Here is a 20,536-nt window from a genome sequence, read left to right on the forward strand (position 1 = left end):
TCATTTTTTTTGTCACATGACCTGTACAAAAATGAGAATTGGTTCAGAAATGTTAATTTTGTGGCTGCTCAAACTTCATGAGTTTTTCGATGGATATTTAAATACAGAAATAAGTGGGGGGGGGGGGGGGAAGAGCACCAATGTTGAAGAAATTTAAAAGCAATGTAATTTTCTAAATTTCAGTATTAATCTCTCAAGTTTTGTATATAAAAGTCATGTGCTGATTAGTTTCCTGACAGCAGTATGATTAGTTACAAAAGTAATTGCAGAATGTAAGCACAAGTTATTATATTCTACATTATCCAATTAACTAATAAATATGTCCTGGTGTCTCTGATGCACCAACACCAATGTGTTTGCAAGCTGATTAACAATCTGCAACATTAAAAATACCACATTTTATATAACACATTCAATAACCAAGAAAGGACTCGCTTCAAGGGAGCACATAAAAACATTTTATTTATTGAAGACAGATCCAAAAGGGTTGTTAATAAAGAAATGCAAGGCAGCTGGTCATTTCATTCAATAAATGCAGTATACAGGAGAACCCTGATGATGCAACTTTTCAAAGCCATCTCACTTCGAGGTGCTGATAAGACCATAAATACGTTCGGATCGCTTCCTTACATCCGCCTTCAGCGTCCATTCCCTCAAAGATTAGAAAACAGAAATTCTCCAGATACAAAACAGACAGACAGGGCTTTATTATAATAAATAAAATATGGGGAAACTGCCCTGCAGTTGCAATAACTTCACTGTAATTCTACACTAAATACTATGTATGATGTAAAAAGTGAGTCAAATTTGACAAAAAAACCCCAGCACGTCCACAAAACATCGTCCTCTATACTCACATTTTAAGCACATCCTCTTTCTATATTATTATTCCCTACCAGCCAACTGTAAACTGATCTACTGACCGTTATTCTCACAGAAACAATCCCGTTCTGACATTTTACGACATCCCAACCGTTATAAAATTCTTTACTTGTTCTCCACATCTTATCACGCGTCACTGCAAATACGGGCTTTATTAACTACATGCTTTCTATGTGTTTTTATAAACACATTATTGTTTATGAAACTCAGTAGCAGATTCTGATATCAGATAAATATTTTTTGCTGTCCAGCAACAAAGCAGTGAGCTTCCGGTCGGAGCTCCTGCCTTCTCAGATTTTACACCTCTGCTGTCTCAGTCTTAAGGGGGGGGGCTTTTTTTACGGAATGACTCGATGCCTCGGTTGTTTATTGGAGGCCCTCTTTCTAATCCTCAGAGCCTGGGTGGGGGTCGAGATGGTGGGGGTCCCCGAAGCCCAGGGGGTGCGCGAGTTGGGGGTGGGAGTTGGACCACTGAAGGGGGTGTGCGAGAGGGTGGTGTGGTACGGGGCCCTCTTGATGGAGGCTTTGTGCGGGGGACAGAGTTGGAGACCAGAGGTTGCTGTTCCACCGGTGGAGGAGGAGGAGGAGAAGGTGAGGGGGGGTGATACATGTGAGCAGGAGCCCGGTTGTTTGGGGTGGACTCCCCTTCTTTGACCCGTTGGAAACTAATGCAGCGACCCTGCAGGACACAGACAGACAAACGAAGGTTAGACCAAACCGACGCGTCATCGTTTCATCACAGAATACAGATTAAAACTCAGTGTGTCTTTGTGTGAAAGTCAATGAGCCTTTAAGATCCACCGGCCAAAGTGGTGTGTGTGTGTGTGTGTGTGTGTGTGTGTGTGTGTGTGTGTGTGTGTGTGTGTGTGTGTGTGTGTGTGTGTGTGTGTGTGTGTGTGTGTGTGTGTGTGTGTGTGTGTGTGTGTGTGTGTGTGTGTGTGTGTGTGTGTAAGGCTTTGCCCAGCTCTGCTGACAGAGGCGTGAGTGTCTGAGGCCCTCTGAGGGCCCACAGAGTCTCTTCTGTCTTCTGTCCACACCTGCACTACAATAGCTGTGATGCTAGTAAAGACAGGCATGGACAAAGTTATCATGCAAACACGCGCACACACACACACACACACACACACACACACACACACACACACACAGACACACACACACACACACACACACACACACACACACACACACACACACACACACACACACACACACATTTCTGCAGCTTTCCCCTGAGCTCTCAGCTCCTCTTCTGCAGGAGCCACGACTGTGACTCGGCCTCTGGATTCAGAACAGAACGTTGTTTATGTCCCTCATGTGCTTGACTTGTTGAAATGTAAAGGAGATTTCAGTATCTCCAGAACACTCAGCAGACTCCTTAATGTTTAACATAATTTACAAGTCTGGGAGAATGGAGCGCTTCTCTTATTGTTCTCATTAACGGCTTTCGCGCTGCGCTCCTCACTGCGTCCTCCTGCACAAACACACACTCTCTCTCCTGTCTCGCACAGACAGAGTGTGAAGGATGAGGGGAAGGTCTCTGTGTCACAGACCCTTGGTGGTCTGATTATAACACCTTATTAAACAGAGAGGCCCCAAAGTCACACAGGGGCCATTAGAAGGCCCCAACAGCAGTAGCTTAGTGACTAAGAGGGGCCATTGTGTGTTTGTGGCTGTGTGTATGAGGGGTGTGTAATTGATTGGTGGAATCCTGGTAGTGTGTGGGGTGGGGGGGGGTGACTACTTTGGTCTTGTCGCTGAGACTGTGGTGAAAGGGCCAGTTTGTGAGCAGGAGAGCAGCAGCACAACAGCAGAGACAGCATATGGACACAATGAGAACACAAGCTCATGAATATGAGTGTGTTTGTGACTGTAAGCATGCCTCCATCCCAGCATATGCCCTGAATGACGCCACCGCCTCATGAATAACAGAAGCATGGAGAGAAAGGTTAGGGGGGCTGTCTGCAGGACAGTCCCAAAAAAACAACAACTTTACAATGAAACTGAAAAGAGCTGTGGAAAAATGGCAAATAAAATGTTTTTATTAAAAACTTTTAAATTATTACTGCATGTTGGTCAAGAACTGTGTGAGAGGTGTACATTGTCTCAACTGGGATGGGTCAACTCTCTATAATGTAATATTTGTCTCCTATGAAAGAAAATGTCGGGGAGGAGACACACATCTGACCTGAATCATCTTTCTGTTGCCATAATGTCATGCTACATGTGTAGTCATAAGCTCTTCATTATAACACTGCATGCTAACAATCAAGTGCAGACATTTTTGATCCGATTTTAAAACCTCACTTGTGCGGCCACAGAGCAAACTCAGCGATACAAACTCTTGTTTAAAGCCACAAGCACTGCTAATGGCTTATTTCACAATAATTTAGCTGAACTAATCCTTAAAGTAAATCAACACACTGATGAGGATGAAAAAGGTGAGGAGCCCCTGTGCTTATTTACGACGGCCGTATGAGACGGGAGGCGGTGGCCGCCCTCTGGTCCGGTCTGTGCTGTGTGACGAGAACATCAGCGCCATCAGCTCTGGGGACAAAAGAAGGGAATCTCTTCTGTCACAATATGGCTCGTGGCCTTTCAACTGCCCATCTGTTTGTGTGACGCTCACTCTGGAGAGCTGACACACATGTTACAGTGACACACACATATGCATGCGCGCACAGCGGGGAGAGATCAGATGCAAACGGGGAGCGTGGCAGAAACTGGCAGCCCGTGATGGCCGTTTGCAGAGGCAGTGAAGCAGGAATAATGTGGGGAGAAAGCAGGATGGGCTCCTTGTTAACAATCTGCATTGGTGGAATCTGATCTGTTCTAGTTAACGATGGCATTTTTCTCCAGTTTTGTTGGGCATTTTGTAATAATTTCCTGCTATTTGTCATCTGGCTCCATTTTATTGCATTTGAAATTATCGCTCAGTGCCAAGATTTTAAATGAAAACACGAGAAACTATTGTTGTCTTTCATGTCTGATTTGACATCGATGCTCCTCGCAACAAAAGTGGATTTCTTTCCCCTTGTATTTTGTGCAGTTAATGGCTCGTGAAGGGAATTGTGGGGGTCATTGTTGAGCAGCGCTGTGATCCACAGTTGCACAGAAAGTGGCTGACAAAAGACTCAAGAAACTTCTGTCTGGCTGACAGAGAGGAACTGTTCCGCTTAGAAAAAAAAGATGGAAAGAAGGGATAAAACCCCTAACGATGACCAGATTTATAGACTCCAAATACAGCAGATACTCGTACTGTTACATCAGTCAAAACACCAGGATGAATCCTTCCATTCAATGTAGAAATCAATACATTTCACAGTGATATGGCCTCAGTTGTGAAGGGCGACAATGAAACCATTCACAACAGAGCAGATGTTTCACCATGACAACTAGTATCATGATGAAAACATGTCTGTGGGGTTACGGGATGCACACATAGGATCAAGGTTAGATAACGGGTGACTGATTTTTTTAACTGTTACTTTTTCAGGAGCAGCGTTGACAGCCACTTATATAACACTGATTTTAAGCAGATGTTTACAGGTAAGGAATCAAATAAATAAGTCTAACGTAAGAGGTTCTTACTAGAATTATCACCAGAGATTAGAGAACGTGGAAACAGAAATCCAGTCATTTTCTGAGTCACATGGCATTCAACGCTATTAAACAAAGACAGTGTTGACCAAGGGGCCGTGTCAGTGGTTCATTGACTCCCTATGTGTGGAGAAAACAGGCACAGTGCCTCTGTGTTGAAGCTGCTCACTGACATGTGTTGTCTTTATGCGACGTGACAGACAGTAAAACTGGGTGCAAATGCTTCACATACAGAACACAAAAGTCTTCTGTGCCATTCGCTTCAGTCAAAAAAATCTTTTCAGCATTTGTTAAAGATGGAGTAATCCTGAAAATAATGACCCATGGGCACCACAAAATTATAGTTTTGCATCAGTCGTTACACCTGTTTGCATTTCATCTGATATTCTGGTTATGTTTGATTAAAAAAAAGACAGCAGTGAGGGGGCAGGTTCACCTGGTCTCCAGGGAGGGGTCTCATCAGAGAAACCTGGTCGTAACCTCTCCTTAAAAGAGCCCACAGAGCATCGAGCTTCCCCTACGGACACAGAAAGAAAAAAACTGACTCCAAAAATCGTATTGGAAATTAGAAATCTATTTAGCTGGGGAACTGACCTTGATTGGTGTGTACCACCTCCTTTGCTGTGGGTGGCGGCGGGACGGCTTTCGAGGTTTGGGCTCATACGGTTCAAACTCCTGCTCCGGCATCTTCACAACTGCATTTTTTGGTTTGTCTAGCTTGGCGCCTTCCTCAGTGGACCCTTTCTCCCCCCATCGCACCTAAGGATTCATGATTAACACATACAGTATATACAGCAATCAATCATGCATTCTCGCATCTTATCGACTGTTTAAAGCATTTCCCTGAGACACAAAAGTGCTTCAAACAATCGATAACAGTGTGGGAAAAGGTATTACAGATAGAAGGTGGTTTAATATCGGTATGGGGGGGTGGTGGTTCATAAACGTTTAAATTACCGTAAATAATGACATAAATAGTTTGTCGCTATATTGTGGAATTCGTTATTCGCGTGTGGTTCCTGGAACGCATTAACCGCGAGTAACGAGGAAGCACTGCACTTTGAATTTGGGAAACGTGCAAGTGTTTAAACAAAAGTACCTCCATGCGCTTAATGCCTCCCACTCCTCTTCCTCCATAATAGGATGCATCCACCGTAGGCCATCTTTTTTTGGGCATCCCATCATCATCGTCTGAATCCTTCAAGTGACACTCAGTTATATATCTCCCACACATATGACCATCAATTTTAACACCAATGTAAAGAGTGCTGCATTTTCACGTGTTTTCACGCACAGTGGTCAGATTAGAATGAATGATGAAACAAGACTTACTGGTTCTGGAGGGGGAGGTGGTGGAGGTTCTTTTATCACCTGAAAATGAAAAAAAAAGAAAAGAAATCACATCATGACTGAAACGATAAAGTAATCAACTGATGAGTTGATCATTGATCATTCAAACTCACCACGGTGCAGCAGAGAGGCCAGAACCACCACATCAGCAGCAGAGCGAGCAGCAGGAATACCACCAGCAACGATATGAGCACAATGGTGCCATCAAACTAGAATCAAATACAAAATGACTGGATGGAGTTTAATTGGGGGAAAAAAAACGGACTTCGACAAAGGTGAAAATACTCAGTGAAAGTACTCACAGCCTCCTCTGATGGACAGACACAACAGAGGAGACCTCAGAGAGGAAGGAGAGAAGAAAACTACGGATCCAAGAGAAAATAAGAAGGCCGAAAGGAAATTTATTCAAAAAGGGCAGCATGCCAGAAGGAAATGTCATCAGGAGTTCATGTGATAGTGCACATTGTACATGTACAGGATGTACTCACACATTCAGTAGTCGTGATGTGAACGGAGCTGGTGATGTAGGAGATGCCCTCATTCATGCTCACCTGCAGGTAGATCACCCTGAAAAACATCAACAAATGTAAAAACCAGTGTGGTGGTCTGGGTTCACGCCACAGCTAGCAGTCTTCTGATCCGTCAAATACATTCCTCCATCCCCTCTTTCTATAGTCTAATGAGTTCATACATGCTGACACACATTTAATACAAGTCAGGAGGTTCTCCACCCTTAGAAGGAATCTATTCTGTCAGGATCAGAAAACCACAGACAGTTAAATGACTTCCTACCCCCAGTATTCAGTGCTGATGTTGGTATAATAGCCACAGAATAGCTACACAGATAAGATGTGATCATGTGGAGAAGAAAGAAGAGAGAAAACATTTATTTACAGCGGTGCTGATGGGAAAAATGACAAGCACAAAGATGGGAATATTTAGTTGGTAGGTTATTCATGAGATTCATAAGAACTTTGAAAACGACAAAAAACACAAAAGTGCGGAATGCTAGACTGTAGTTCTGAGCTCCATGAGAAGAATGGAGTATGACTTTATGAGCTGTTCCTATGGTTTGGGGGCAGGAACAAGGGGGGCATTGAGCTTTGGGTTTAAATTTGAGGAAGGGGCGACAAGGGGAGGAGGTCACTGCCTGGTGGGAGAGAGGAGAGGAAACAGAGCGTTGGGGGATGGTAGGAGGAAGGTCTATCCTGTTCTACATCCCTTCAACACCATCCCTCCCTTCTGAGACCCCATCTTCACCTCCTCAATCACTGGCTCTGTTTTTCCCCTCCTCATCCCTCCCACTGTAACTCTTTTCATATCTCCTGCTGACATGTTGGAGCTGGTATGGATAGTGCAGGTACCATCATTGTTTGTTCTAGCTCTCTTTTTGGTCCAACCTTCACAATAGGCAGCCCTCCTTTCAGGCAGGAAGGGGGCATGATGCTATCAGCCCCTCTCTGACAGAGAGATCTCAGCCCCTATCAATCATCAATCTGCCCACTATATATGTCTCTGCCCCCCGTGTGTGTGTGTGTGTGTGTGTGTGTGTGTGTGTGTGTGTGTGTGTGTGTGTGTGTGTCTGTGTGTCTGTGTGTGTGTGTGAGAGAGAGAGAGGGGGAGCTGCATCCGGAAGCTTGCCAGTCAACATCAATTTGTGTGACGGCAGCATCAATGACTTCATTACATGTGATAAGGCTCGTGTTGAGCAGGAGGTGAGTGAGGGTCCTAAGAATCCGGAAACAGCTCACCTATGATGTGATATGACAACTGATTGTGATTTCAGGGTTTGAGATGAAGAGAAGTTGGACAATTGTCATTGGGACTGATCTGTCGAACAGCAGGACCGAGGGAGAACTGAGTTGTGTTTGGTGATGATCTATGATCTGTTCCACTTCCTGATATGTGATTCAGTTCAGCAAAAGACCATAGATCAAGACTGCGGTAAAAGCTTCAGAATAAAAGTAGGCCTAGTGGAGACTACTTCTCTGTCATGACTTTAGCAGTGTTCCTCGGATGGCGCTCCTATGTAATCAGTCTTTTCTACTTTCTTCTTAAAATAATAACAATAAAAAGGATAGTATGAAAATAAAATTAAAATATGTACAGTATTTTCCGCACTACAAGGCTTACTGGACTATAAGACGCACCTTCAATGAATGGTCCATTTTAAACCTTTTTCATATTAAAGATCGCACTTTATAATCACATAAGGTGCATGTGATTATGAGGTGCACCTTCAATGAATGGCCTATTTCAAAACTTTTGTCACAAATAAGGCCCACTGTCGGTTTTTGAGAAAATTAAAGGCTTTTAGGTGCGCCTTATAGTGTGGAAAATACTGTATATTTGGGAATTTGAGGTGACCCATGAAGAAGTCTTCTACCTCCTTGATTTGTATTTTTAGAGGTGAAATTTTAGGACTTCTGCTTGACAAATGTTTAAAACTAAACATTGATCTGCATGTACAAATCAATATCTTCTATCCCTGTTTTGGACACAAGAAAATTAAATTCCACATTATCTGCACATTGTAATATTGCAGCTCAGAGCTCATTGGCTGGCTGTTGCCCTCTTTGGGGCCTTCAGCCCTTCACAGCTGACTTCCTCTTCAGCAGCAGGCAGGACATTAGTCAGGACTGACCCTGCTCTAATGGGCTTCTCTTAGACGGACGGACGCCTCCTTCAGGCAGCGTTTCAGTGTGTGAGGATGCTCCTTGTTCTCAGGAAGTGCAGCAGAACTAGCAGACTCCAGAACTGGATATTTGCTGGATTTAAAATGTAAAAACAAAATGTATTTCTGTCCCACCACTGAGTAGTACTTCCCCCACTGAGGTGGTACTTTTCACTGGTAGAAAAGTCAAGATCAAATCACTCTAAAAATCTAAGTGACAGCAACAAGACAGATGATGACTGGGAGGTGTCTGAAGCCGCAGGCTGGAGTGTATAATTATGTGCAGGACTTCAGGCAGTGGGGACGGTGAGGCTTCTGGGTCTCAGGCCTCTTTGACTTCAGCCTTTAGCTCCCCTCTGTCTGCCCCGAAAGAAACTTCTGCAGTGAATCACTGGGAGCAAAGCTGGAAGACCCTCAGAGGAAACTTTACACTCCCCTACTGAGTCCAATCACACTTTTGCTTTCCCAAAGTGTCAGACAGAGATTGGGATACATCACCCACCACCAAATACACACACACACACACACACACACACACACACACACACACACACACACACACACACACACACACACACACACGGTTATGATGGTCCTCTCCAGCAGGCTCTCATTAAGTTGTGTTCCTGGGCTTTCCTCCTGTTGTCTCCGTGTGATTGGTGTCTGGCTTCGTTAGCTGTGACAAACACTGATTGATCACAGACACTCAATGACTTTGGCCCTAATTTGCTCAAGGACAGCAGTCTTCTGTGCCCAAACTCGTGTGCAGCTGGAAAATAAATATCTGGGCTCTGAGTGTTACAGCTGGATGAGAGAGAGTTTGACGGCTGGACTGAGTGAAAGGTGAAAGCTAAATGTGAGCTTACCTCCCAACCTCCTCAATGACAGGAGCAGGACAGAGCAGAAAGGTATCTTCTATTCCAGCTGGTCTCTCATCTTCAACAAGAAAATGAAAATCATTCTTTAATCATATTCTTCCTTCATGCATAAGTCAATCCACAATCTCAAGATAATTTAAACAGTTAGCACTAACATGTGAAAGTGCGCTTATTCTAGCATTATTCACACACTTTTGAAGAGGAGCATTTTGTGTGTATAGTTTCAAATACTTTATTTCAAGTTATGAACAGTGGAATATAATAAAAAGTGTTTTTATATTTTTATTTATTGTATTAATCCTGCAACCTTAACTAAATGTGTTGTTCTTTTCTTTTGTGTTGGTGTTTGTGTGTATCGCTTGAGTACATCTGCAGCACTTACCCACAGAGTGTGTATCATTCAGTTTGAAGCTACAGAGGACCTGGTCAATGTTTCTGGCATGGAGAAATCCGTTGCCTCTCACCACCACTTGGAAATTCTCTATGCAAAAGCAAAAGAATATCCAGTTAGGCTCATATTTTCTGGTATAGGAATAACGTTTTTCCTCCTATTGGAATTTAAAGTTCAAGGATATATGTTTCATTATTGTGCAAACAAACACTCACATATCTGATGTGGTCAACTTAAGCAGAATAAATACATACAAGCCTCATTACTTCCAATTTACATTTGTAGCTTGGGCCTAAACACGTGTAAAGGCCAGCATATTCTCCAATAACATTAATGTTAAAAGTGTTCTTCTTCACAAATAGCTGCTGTGGAATAGGTAGAAGTGTGTGTATGTGAGTGTGCGTGTGTGTTTGTGTGTGTGTCTTTGACCTTTAGTTTCCCCCAGGCGCTGTTAAAGCACGCTGACACTGTCTTGCCAGCATATGTTGGAGTGTGGCTGCTACCCAACATATGTTAGCAAGTGGGGGAAAAAAACCCACTTGCTTAAAAACATGCCTGCAGGGCTGACAGCGGCACAGCACTGTCGAAGTAGGTCTGACCTTACCTATGGCACCATTAGCACATGCATGTGTCAAGAATGTACACAGATGCACACACACGTGTCACACCGTACATGTGAAGAACTTTCGTGTTTTCCAGGAGAAAATGTGCATGAATGTGAAATGTCTTAAGAAATGTGCATGAGTCTGTGCAGGCATGTGTGTGAGTGTGTGTGTGTGTGTGTGTGTGTGTGTGTGTGTGTGTGTGTGTGTGTGTGTGTGTGTGTGTGGGGCAGGGGGGGTGTCTGGATGTGCCATGAGGTTTCCTCTAGCATTATTCTGACTTATAGAAGTGAGCATTTGCCACACCTTTAACATTTAAGGCTTAAGCGTGAAGATCACTGGATAAAAGCATCACTGGATGTGGGCGCTTATGTGATAGTATTTCCTTAAAGGTCAGATATGCTGCTATAAAACCCATAAATACCGATAAACAAACAGAGCTGAGAGGAGAAATCACATTTACAGATGGTGTAAAAATGTTGAGTGCACACTTGCTGCTCGAGTATTAGGTTGTTATTTATTTGATCCAAATACAATAAAGGTAGATGATAGTGTAGTACAAGACACCAAATGCTGAAATGCTTATTTATTACGAAGCATTTAGTTCCTGGGTTAAAAAAAAAAAAAAAAAAAAAAAAAAAAAATATATATATATATATATATATATATATATATATATATATATATAATATTTCGAAAGCAGTTCTCTGCAGCTGTTGACAGCCTCATACTCTGTTTCTATGTGTGCATGCTCACTTACAGATGTTCAATGATTTGCAGCTTGTCAGACCTGCTCATATCATTTCCTAAGCTAGACCGACTCTACATGTGTTTACCCACACAAAAACAAACATGCATATGCCACATGTCTTCTCCATCCTGCCTTAGATTTGCTATAAACACAACCACAGCAATTAGAACAACACATCCCAACTATACAATATAATGTTAGGTAACATGATATTGTCATTTTCACATGAACTGGTGTTTTTTGCAGTCACAGTCTCAACAGCGCAACTTAATTAGAGGTTTTCTCCGTAAAGGTTGCCAATGCCCAGTGTCTCCTCGCTTCCCTTTCACACAATATTACCATCAAACTGCACCAGCTGCAGCAATGACATGTGCACACACACATGCAAAAGAACAAGTCAGCATGTAAAGGGTAAACAGCAGATATTATCCCAGGGACAGCTGTGTCAGACTGGTTAATATTTTTATGTTTTAAAAAATGGAGAATGAAATAGAAAATTGATTGTCTTGGACTCATCCTTCCAGGAAATATTATGTACTATATTTTTAAAAAAAACCATGTACAGTATTTCACGCACTGTAAGGCACACTGGACTATAAGGAGCGCCTTCAATGAGTGGTCGATATTAAACCTTTTTCATATAAAAGGCACTCTGGATTATAAGGTGCATCTGATTATAAGGTGCACTGTTGGTTTTTGGTAAAAATTAAAGGCTTTTAGGTGCACCTTATAGTGCGGAAAATACTGTAATGGTTGAATATATATCAAAGAAAGACAATAATCATTTATATATTAACTCCGTTCCAAATTGCCCGTAGTGTGTGAGTGTGAGCATGCATGGTTGTCTGTCTTTGTGTGGCTTCGCGGCGCACTGGAGTCGCGCCCGGAGTTTACCCGCCTCACACCCTAAGACAGCTGAGATAGGCTCCAGCTCACCGTGACCCGCTGCGGCAGATAAAGCAGTTCAGATGATGAATAAAGATCTTAACTCCTATGTCTTGAATTTTTACAGCCAAACAGTTTGCAAAAATGAACATTTAAAGAACACATTGTGATTTGTTGGTCTTCACTGATGGCTTATCAATCTGATCAACATCTTTTACATCTACGCTGAAAGGTCAGTGCTGTCAGACACATGCTGGGCAGGGACTGGTGGTGTCCCTCTGTCATGTCCAACACATATGCTTCTGCCCCCTCCTGTCGGCTCTGCCTGCCTTTGCGGTCGCACGTCCACTTCCATCTGCACCTGAGTGCCACTACAGCACATGTACATATAAGTGCACGGCAAATGGGGCACGATTTGTCTGAACAGTGGCTCCTCAATCACTTTAGTGCAACGGGACAGTGAAGGGCAGGGAGGGGCGATGGAGGATGGGACATCAGGGAGGAAAGGGTCAGGCGTTAATGAAAGCAGCAATCTTTGCTGTCATGTTAGATCTAAGGCCCAAATCTCACTGCCCTGTGTGTGTGTGTGTGTGTGTGTGTGTGTGTGTGTGTGTGTGTGTGTGTGTGTGTGTGTGTGCGTGCGTGCGTGCGTGCGTGCGTGTGTGTGTGTGTGTAATCTGTGCTGTCATGTCACATAGTGTGGCCCAACATTCACTGTCCAGTCTGATGGCCTGTTTGCAGGCAGCACAGTCTGGTCACTTCACATCAGTGTGAGGGACGCGTGTGTGCATGTGCTGGGTGATTTTGTGTGTGTAGCTACTAAACATCTGAAGATGTGTGTATTTTTTAAAGCATGTATGGTATGTGTTTACACGCAGGCAGAAAGACAAACTGTCACACCACCTATGAAATAAGTTAGAATGTTATATAAGTCAATATTTCAAGGTGGACAAATGTGGGTTGATGGTTGTATTCACATCTCATCCACAGTCTTTCAGTTCAAAATAGATAACTCTTGTTAGACTGTGACAAGCACTTGAAAATAACATAATCTCACTTTACACTCCAAGTGTAATTATTGAGTGTGGGGCTCAAGAGTAAGCATTTGTTGCCTAAAACAAAAAACATCCATATTATGCTTACATATCATAATGCAAAACAAGCTTGTGTTCAGGACATTAAGATGTTTGGCCTTCATTAATTAGACCACAATCAAGTTTTGATGGGGCCACGGTTTCCTAGTTCACTGAACATTAAGCAGCTCATCAATCGAATAACAAATGAGGCTGTTGGAGGATATTCAGGCACATGTTAGCTGGTTCACTGAGGGGCTGGAAAAAGACCAGAGACCATCATTATGATATGGGAACAACAATGACTTCTTTTTTTTTTATTATTCTTTCCACATTTTTGTTACTTCAAAGCAACATTTCCATTACTCTTCCTGCACCACATCCTCTCCCCTCCTTCAAATCTCATAATGGATCCTAATCTACATTGGTCGTCCTGGTAGCTGCAGATGCATTTTCTTAAGTGAGTCCTAATAAGGTCATGTCAAACCTCATCCATCCTGCTGGCAGCACATAAAGCCTCTCTCCGATCATCTCCCTAAATCCTTCTCCTGTGTCTTATTTACTGAACTTGTTCGGACGAGCAAGAGCAGGACAATGAAGGAAAAAGTGAGGAGGATGGTAAACTAGGCCAGGAGCAGCCATGCTTAAGGGTTCACAGTTAATTCCTCTGACCAACACTCCCCCCCTCTTTTCAGCACACATGCTGCGTTGGAGCAGCTATGCTAATTTCCCCTGGCCGTGAATGACAATACGCTCTGTGTCACTGTGTGGTCATAAGCGTTCATGCGATTAGTCAATGCCATGTTCCACTCCAGAGGCTTTAGATGACTGTCATCTGGCACAATTGTACACCTGACCCCCCAGCGTCTTAACAATAAGCTCTTAACAACTCTTACCTCCTGCACACACACTGGATGGCTCTGCTGCTAGAATTTCGATACATGACTTCTTAATGATCTAAGAGTTTGAATAAGAAGAGAACAATAAAATAACAATTTAGAAACAGAACACAATTTTTTCTCTCACTCTGTGTGTATATTAGTGTTTGTATGAGTATATATGCATCCTATATGTGTCATACTGAGTCAATGATTCCCCTGAGGGCTTGGAAGCCTCCCCAAACAGGAAACACGTGTTCCACAGTGTCTGCAATAGTGGCAAGCTGAAAACAAACATATCAACATTTAAAAAAAACATGTTCGTTTTTATTAAAAAAAGTATTTGCATCCTCAGTGGTGTTATTGTTTCTACCTGGGTTTGGTTGAATTCTTTGACCCCGACACAATAAACAATGGCTCCCATAGACCTGGCCCTTTGTGCCTACAAGAAAAAAAAAAAAGTTAAACTCACTAATGTGGGATCCGGGTAGGTTTGCAGAGCCAAAGACATGCAACACAAAACACAGTCCGAACAGCAGGCTTTTCAACAAACATCATACATACTAGTGGTGAGCATAATTTTTGGCTCACTAGACACGTGAGTCATACTAGTTACCAATATACTGTATGTCAGCTTTGAAAGAAATCAAACAAGAAGCAGATTAAAAATAGTCCTGAAAATGAAAAGAAATGTACTGGAATGTTTGGTTTCACCTTTGACATTTGTGCTTCACTGTGGTTTTGTGTCCTCAGCTAACCAAAGCACGTTATTAGAAATGAAGTGAGAAATCATAAATCATTCAAGTAATGTGGGGAAAAATAATGGAAAACCAAATCGCAGCTGAACCAGTCCAAATTAAATCAAGTCTTACCTACAATTTTTTGACCTCCCTCAAACGTACCTCTCGCTGAGCCGTGTCAAACTGCCACTCATTCAATTCACCGTCAGTCAGAGCGATGATGACGCTGGCGGTCCCTGCGGAACACAAAACTATCATGCTGTCTGAAACAATGGAGTAAAAACATTATCATAAATACATTAGAAGGAATTTACCATGCTTCTCTTGATATATCTGCGCATTAGCCTGCAATTACAAAGAAGGTACTGATTTAGATGTGAATCAAATCAGACAGCAGTTTCAAACATTACAATAGTCTGCATTGAATTTGAATATGCTGATATTAGTAGCCGTTATAAGCAGCCTGTGTGTGTATCTTTGCAAGGCTCATATAACAAGAGGTTAGGACACGTGTCATTTCAGATTTTATTTGTTACACAAACCCTTTTTAACTCAGCGTGGACAAAAAAAGCAGGAAAGGAATATCATTTGTGTTTTGAACTGCTCTTCATACTGGTCTAATTAGTCTGGTTCCAGCTGCCAGACTCAGTTAATTCTCAATGAGCAGTTCCAAGAATAAAATCTTTCAACAAACATTAAGTGTTTTAACAATGCATTGGCTCCATCGCCTCAATCCTTACCATCTCCAGGCCTAAGTTCATACACGTGTCTCCTCCAGGGATGACCCTTTTCAGAGCCCTTAAGCCGTCAGTGATTGCCTCCCTGTAAGATGAACAGACAAACAGTCTGAAAAAAGAAATACCCTGGAAGAAATGTTCAGGAAAACATTCCTCATACAGCAGAGAGAGAGAAAGAAGGGAGCAGAGTGGAGTCAACTATGATTCAAGGTTATCGCTCAGACAGCCTTCCTCAATGCCATGCTTTGATTTGGTAGGTTGTCTAAAGGAAGATGAGATTTGTGCTGCAATTAAATTTTCAATATCTCAAAAAAACCCCAACAACCTAATTTTCCAGGGGCTTTTAAGACCAAAGAGAACCCCAACAAGTGATGACATGTCTCGTGGTTTACTGTAGTCCCAAGCAGCTCTTACCTATTCTCAGTCAGTTTCATGATGATGTTTCCTCGTGTAGAGAAGACAATGAAGGACATTCGCAGCATAGGGCTGCAAACACACAGGTACTTAAATTAATGTGCTCCAAAAAAAAAAAAAAAGCATCTACATTCATGATTTTTTTCTACTTTTACCTGATGAACTTCTCTGCCAGCTGCTCCACAAAGGAGTAAATCTCAATCCAGTGATGCTTCACACTTCCAGATCTGAAAAACAACATAACTCCAGCTATAAAGGCAATGTCAACAGTTTCATCAGAGCCTATGCAGGATTACTCAGAAGCTTTGCCAGCTTTCCTGCAGTTTTTCCTTCTTTGTGTAAAATTAAATAAATACATGAAGAACTGTTTGTGTAAAACTATAGCAGTTGTTAATTATTGTAATCACCTGGCTCCAGGGTTGTCGGACTGTACAATCACAAACAAACAAATGGTTTGCTATGAAATATTGCAAAGACATCTGCAGCTGCAGGATGAAGCCTGTGGCTGTTTAGTGGAATGCCTATTGGGTTTGATTAGCATGAATGTTTTTGCAGACATTCATGTTGACCCTAGGATGAACTTTGATGATCCTTAAAGAATTTGTTTAGGGTGATGATCAGGTCAGAAAAAAAGGTACAAAACTGCAATTTGCTCCCAAAAATTTATATAATAATATAAAACAAACAAACAACAATATAAAATGAGATGTAAAGATGTAAAATGAAGGAAATATTAGAGACCATATCTCATGATATTACAGGATGAGATTGAAACGGCTTTAAGTTCCTTTGAAGAGATTCCTCCGGCCACTTGGTTACATTCCATGACTTTGGACAGTAACCTGTCAGCAGTGAGCGATGCTGGTTAGCCTGCCGCTGTGTCCATGACAGTCTCTTTTAATGAAGCCCAGTCCCATGGGGCTGCTAATGGGGGCTAATTGTTGCTGGGCCAGGGGGGGTGAGGTTAGATGGGGACAGATGTAGCAGCCTGCCTGTAGCAGCAACCATGTAGCAGGCAGCTGGCCTGTGTGCCAGTGTGTTTGTGTGATCTGTGTTTACTTGTGTTTGCGTTTGTGTGACTGTGAGTGGGAACAGATGGTCCCAGTGAGCAAGCCTAACAACAGCAAGTCCAACAACAGGTTGGGGGTCTGTGGAGTGAAAAGGCTGTGACATGAACAGTAGTGAGAGACTGGAGTAACACTCAGCAGGGGGTAAACGTGAGAGTCTGTAGAGGGATGTAACATCAAACAGCTCATACAACAATCCCACCATAGTTGTGTTTGTGTGTCTGCACGATGGGGTCATAAACTGAGGGAAAGGCTAAACAAATCAGTTTGATGGCTCCTTTGTACCTCTCATTTTATCAGCCGCTCCCTGTCCCACCCCCTGCAGAAGTGAAGGAAAGATAAAGGGACTGATCTGCAAACCAGGAAATAAGGTTTGTATCTGAAGAAATCCAGAAATGCTTAGAAAAAAGTGGGATCTTAATGTGAGAATTTGGACATATTTTGGAGCCTCAACAAAATGAATGAGCAACTGGTCACTAACAACATTATTGCATGAACTTTTTTAAATGACTTTTGTGGATTAGAGGAGCTTTCATTGCTAATGAAGTCAGAATCAAACACTCGCCATCTTTTCTGCTTGCAAAAGAATTCTACTATGTCAATCACTGCCATCACCTGACTACTTAAAATGTATCTCTAAATCTCTGCCTCCTTCATTTGCATCATATCAGGGTAGAATCTCCTTACATATGTAAGGACTTGGCTCAGTGAAAAAGAAACCCTGTTCAGAACCAGCCATAGAACATAACCCATATTATTCCATTTGTGGGTAACCAGATAGAGAGGAAAAATGCAGCCTGGTATTTGGTGTGGGTCAAACACAGAGTGTAGGAATGCGTGGCGCTGATAGTGCTCTAGTTTTTAGAATGTTCATTTCTCTCCTCAGCAAGCCTCAAACGCATCTGGAAAGTGAAGCCAAAGCAACGCATATGAAGAAGACAAAAAGTGTAAGATCAGCGTATAGGCGTGTAATTGCATGACATTATCAGGAAAGCAGTAGATTCGGTCACTGGCATTTAACATCAGAAAAACAGCCAGTCAGTGTCAGCTTGGGAAAAAAGAGCAGAGGCTTCCTGAAGGCTTGCTGTAGCTTGTAGGTCCAGACAGACAGATACCGTCCTGACTTTCCACAGGCCCGGCTGTGTGTTGATGTGCTACACTCCCCGGGCTCCTCCTAAACTTTTTGATGCAAAGGGTAAAGACTGAAACCACCCAGATGCTGCTGTGGACATTAAAAGGATCAAAAATGTGTCAAAAACACAAATGTCACCCACAGCTCACAGGTGGTGCACAAAGGGCTTTTCACGACAACACAGTGAGCTTTAAGAAATGATGACCTCATCACATTTAGATACAGTGTTGAACTACACACTCACTACACTTTGTCTTTTGGCAGAATAGCTTATTCAGGCAAAACTTCATGCATACTTAATGCGTCTGCGGTATAATTCTGCCTTTTCCTGTCTGTTGGCTGACTTTGCGTGTTTGACATGTCTGACTGTTCTATGTCCACATGGGTAATTTCATCCAACAGCTACAGCCAACATACCACAAAAATGACAATAGAATGTCTGCGATGTAAGTGAGATCATACATGTGTTATTTCTGCAGAATCAGCTTTACACAGCCTCAAAAGCAGAAATCTCAAGCTCAATGCTGGTGTGTTCACACTAAATTTGAAGCACTATGAAATAGTTCATTTAAAATTCAATTTGAGGGGTGAAAAATGTGAAAGATCTCAAAACTCGATACTGGCTATCAAATGTCAACTGGCTCGGCCAAGAAATACTTCAGTATAAGACCAATTTAGTTTATGTCCCAGATGAGACTGAGGTTTGGATTACATTTCTAAAGATGATGTAATTACCACTGTTATATCCAACATAATTTATGATGCATGAAAACCAATTTCAGATATTTTTCTGTCTTATTTGTTGACATCCTCGTGGATGAAGTAAGTTACAGAGCTACAGTAAATGTCAAGATAAAATGGTTTTTACATAAGATAAAAAAAAATATCGTTCATACAAAAATATTATTGAGTTATCATTAAGCATTAATAAAAGTAGATGCTCGTGGCATTATAAAATAAGAACATGTGTTTGAGAATGACACATGTACTTGTGTTTTTCTTATATTTTTGTGCCTCAAAATGAATCAGACTGCCTGTAACCCAATAGCTTCCTTCAGAAAAGCAATCAAAACAGGCGTCCGTCGTGTCAATCCACCCAGTGGATGGAGTGGATACACGGATTTCCACGCCACGCTGCTCCGCTGCGCTGCAGCTGCTGCAGCTGCGTCCGCAGGCGTCATCGGCCTGAAACCCTATCCATCCTGTTCGCCCTGCCCACATCCCGTGGGTAAAGCTCATTCTCTGAGTCTGTCGACTCAAAAAGCAGAAGGAGATACACAAAAAAAAGAAAAAAAAAAAGTATAAAAGAGTGTGAATCATATCCTCTACGCGTGGAATGTTGCTTACCGAAGAAAAGACGCACGGAGAGAAAGAATGAAGATAAAATGTGTTCAGACATGAGTCAGATTCTTTTAAAGCAGATCCTTTTTTTAGAACCGGTCTTATTGTACACGAAACACTCTGATAAACACTTTCAGATGTTCAAGCACAAACTTTTAGATGACTTTTCTTTAACACAGAACAGAAACGCAGACACTGAATCCGACTGATGCGCTCCGCATTTCTAAACAACTGGGCGGTTGCATGGCAATGTGCAGCGATGAGAAAGTAACAAAGCCATAAATAATATGGGACACTCACTTGTCCAGGACAAAATAGAGGTCGAATGCGCCCTGACAGGACCTTTCCTCCTCCTCCTCTTGCTCTCCCTGCAGTTCCCCTTTCACCGAGAAGTCGGAGAGGAAAATTCCCAGCAAAGCCAAGGCGAGGAACATGCGAGTGTGCGTCCTCGCCATCTTTCCCGGTTACTGTTCTCTACTCCAACACTCTGACAGCTAAACTCCTTTACATTTTCTACCAGAAGCTTTCTGAACGGACTCCTGTGTGAATATCCCAACGTTGTTTTGTTGTTGTTGTTACGTTGGGAGTATTCTGGATAAATGGTAGGCTTGTTTAGTTTGAGCCCGGCTCTCCAAGTGTTCTCTTTCAGCTAAGAGGAAAAAAAAAAAAAAAAAGCAGAGAAGGAGGGCAGGATGGAGGAGAGGAGCGACACCCGAGGAAAGACACGAAACTCCACTCAGAAAAAAATAAAATAAATAACAAATAGTGAGGATTATGGATTATTATTATCCAACATAACAAACTAGTATGGGAAGAAAATAGGAAATAATTACAAGTGACCCTAACAAATTATATTTTTTGTGCAGATATTTTTGTGTAGTCAGCAACTTATCATATTTCACAAATGATCGTGCGTGTTTTTGTTTTTTTTCCTTTTGGAGACGCACCCATTCACTGCCCCTGGCTTCTCATGAGACATCCGCAACAACAAGTACATTTTAATTTCAGGCCTGGCTGCAAACCAACAAACAAAAGTGATGCTGAAAGGCTCCCGAAATATTCCTGAGACTGTCACCGAACTCCAACTCACCGTAATGTCAGAGGTTACTGAAAAAGGGAGGATATAATTCATCAATGTAAA

The 20,536-nt window shown here is 42.3% G+C and overlaps 1 protein-coding gene across 1 annotated transcript; it reads right to left on the minus strand.

Moving 5' to 3' along the window:
* Positions 1 to 445: 445 nt before the first annotated feature.
* On the minus strand, positions 446 to 20,043 carry antxr1d (ANTXR cell adhesion molecule 1d). Its single transcript, XM_068327562.1, has 18 exons — positions 19,696 to 20,043; positions 16,011 to 16,082; positions 15,856 to 15,927; positions 15,445 to 15,526; positions 15,019 to 15,049; positions 14,867 to 14,940; positions 14,338 to 14,406; positions 14,168 to 14,248; positions 13,983 to 14,043; positions 9,767 to 9,865; positions 9,373 to 9,442; positions 6,321 to 6,399; positions 5,946 to 6,041; positions 5,815 to 5,853; positions 5,582 to 5,680; positions 5,077 to 5,241; positions 4,919 to 4,999; positions 446 to 1,561 (listed from the first exon to the last, which is right to left on the minus strand). Exons 1-18 carry the CDS (start codon positions 19,848 to 19,850, stop codon positions 1,274 to 1,276), a joined length of 1,713 nt encoding a protein of 570 aa, XP_068183663.1. The 5' UTR covers positions 19,851 to 20,043; the 3' UTR covers positions 446 to 1,273.
* Between the last annotated feature and the right edge of the window lie 493 nt (positions 20,044 to 20,536).

The sequence above is a fragment of the Antennarius striatus genome, chromosome 11 (genome assembly GCF_040054535.1).
Source record: "Antennarius striatus isolate MH-2024 chromosome 11, ASM4005453v1, whole genome shotgun sequence".
Lineage (NCBI taxonomy): Eukaryota > Metazoa > Chordata > Actinopteri > Lophiiformes > Antennariidae > Antennarius > Antennarius striatus.

Excerpts from the sequence above, each read along its gene's own strand:
- antxr1d (XM_068327562.1), bottom strand. The coding sequence starts at position 19,850 with ATGGCGAGGACGCACACTCGCATGTTCCTCGCCTTGGCTTTGCTGGGA. Across the intron at positions 15,928-16,010 it reads CTGGCAGAGAAGTTCATCAG|CCCTATGCTGCGAATGTCCT; the intron begins GTAAAAGTAGAA and ends GTGTGTTTGCAG. Across the intron at positions 1,562-4,918 it reads GACCCCTCCCTGGAGACCAG|GGTCGCTGCATTAGTTTCCA; the intron begins GTGAACCTGCCC and ends TGTGTCCTGCAG.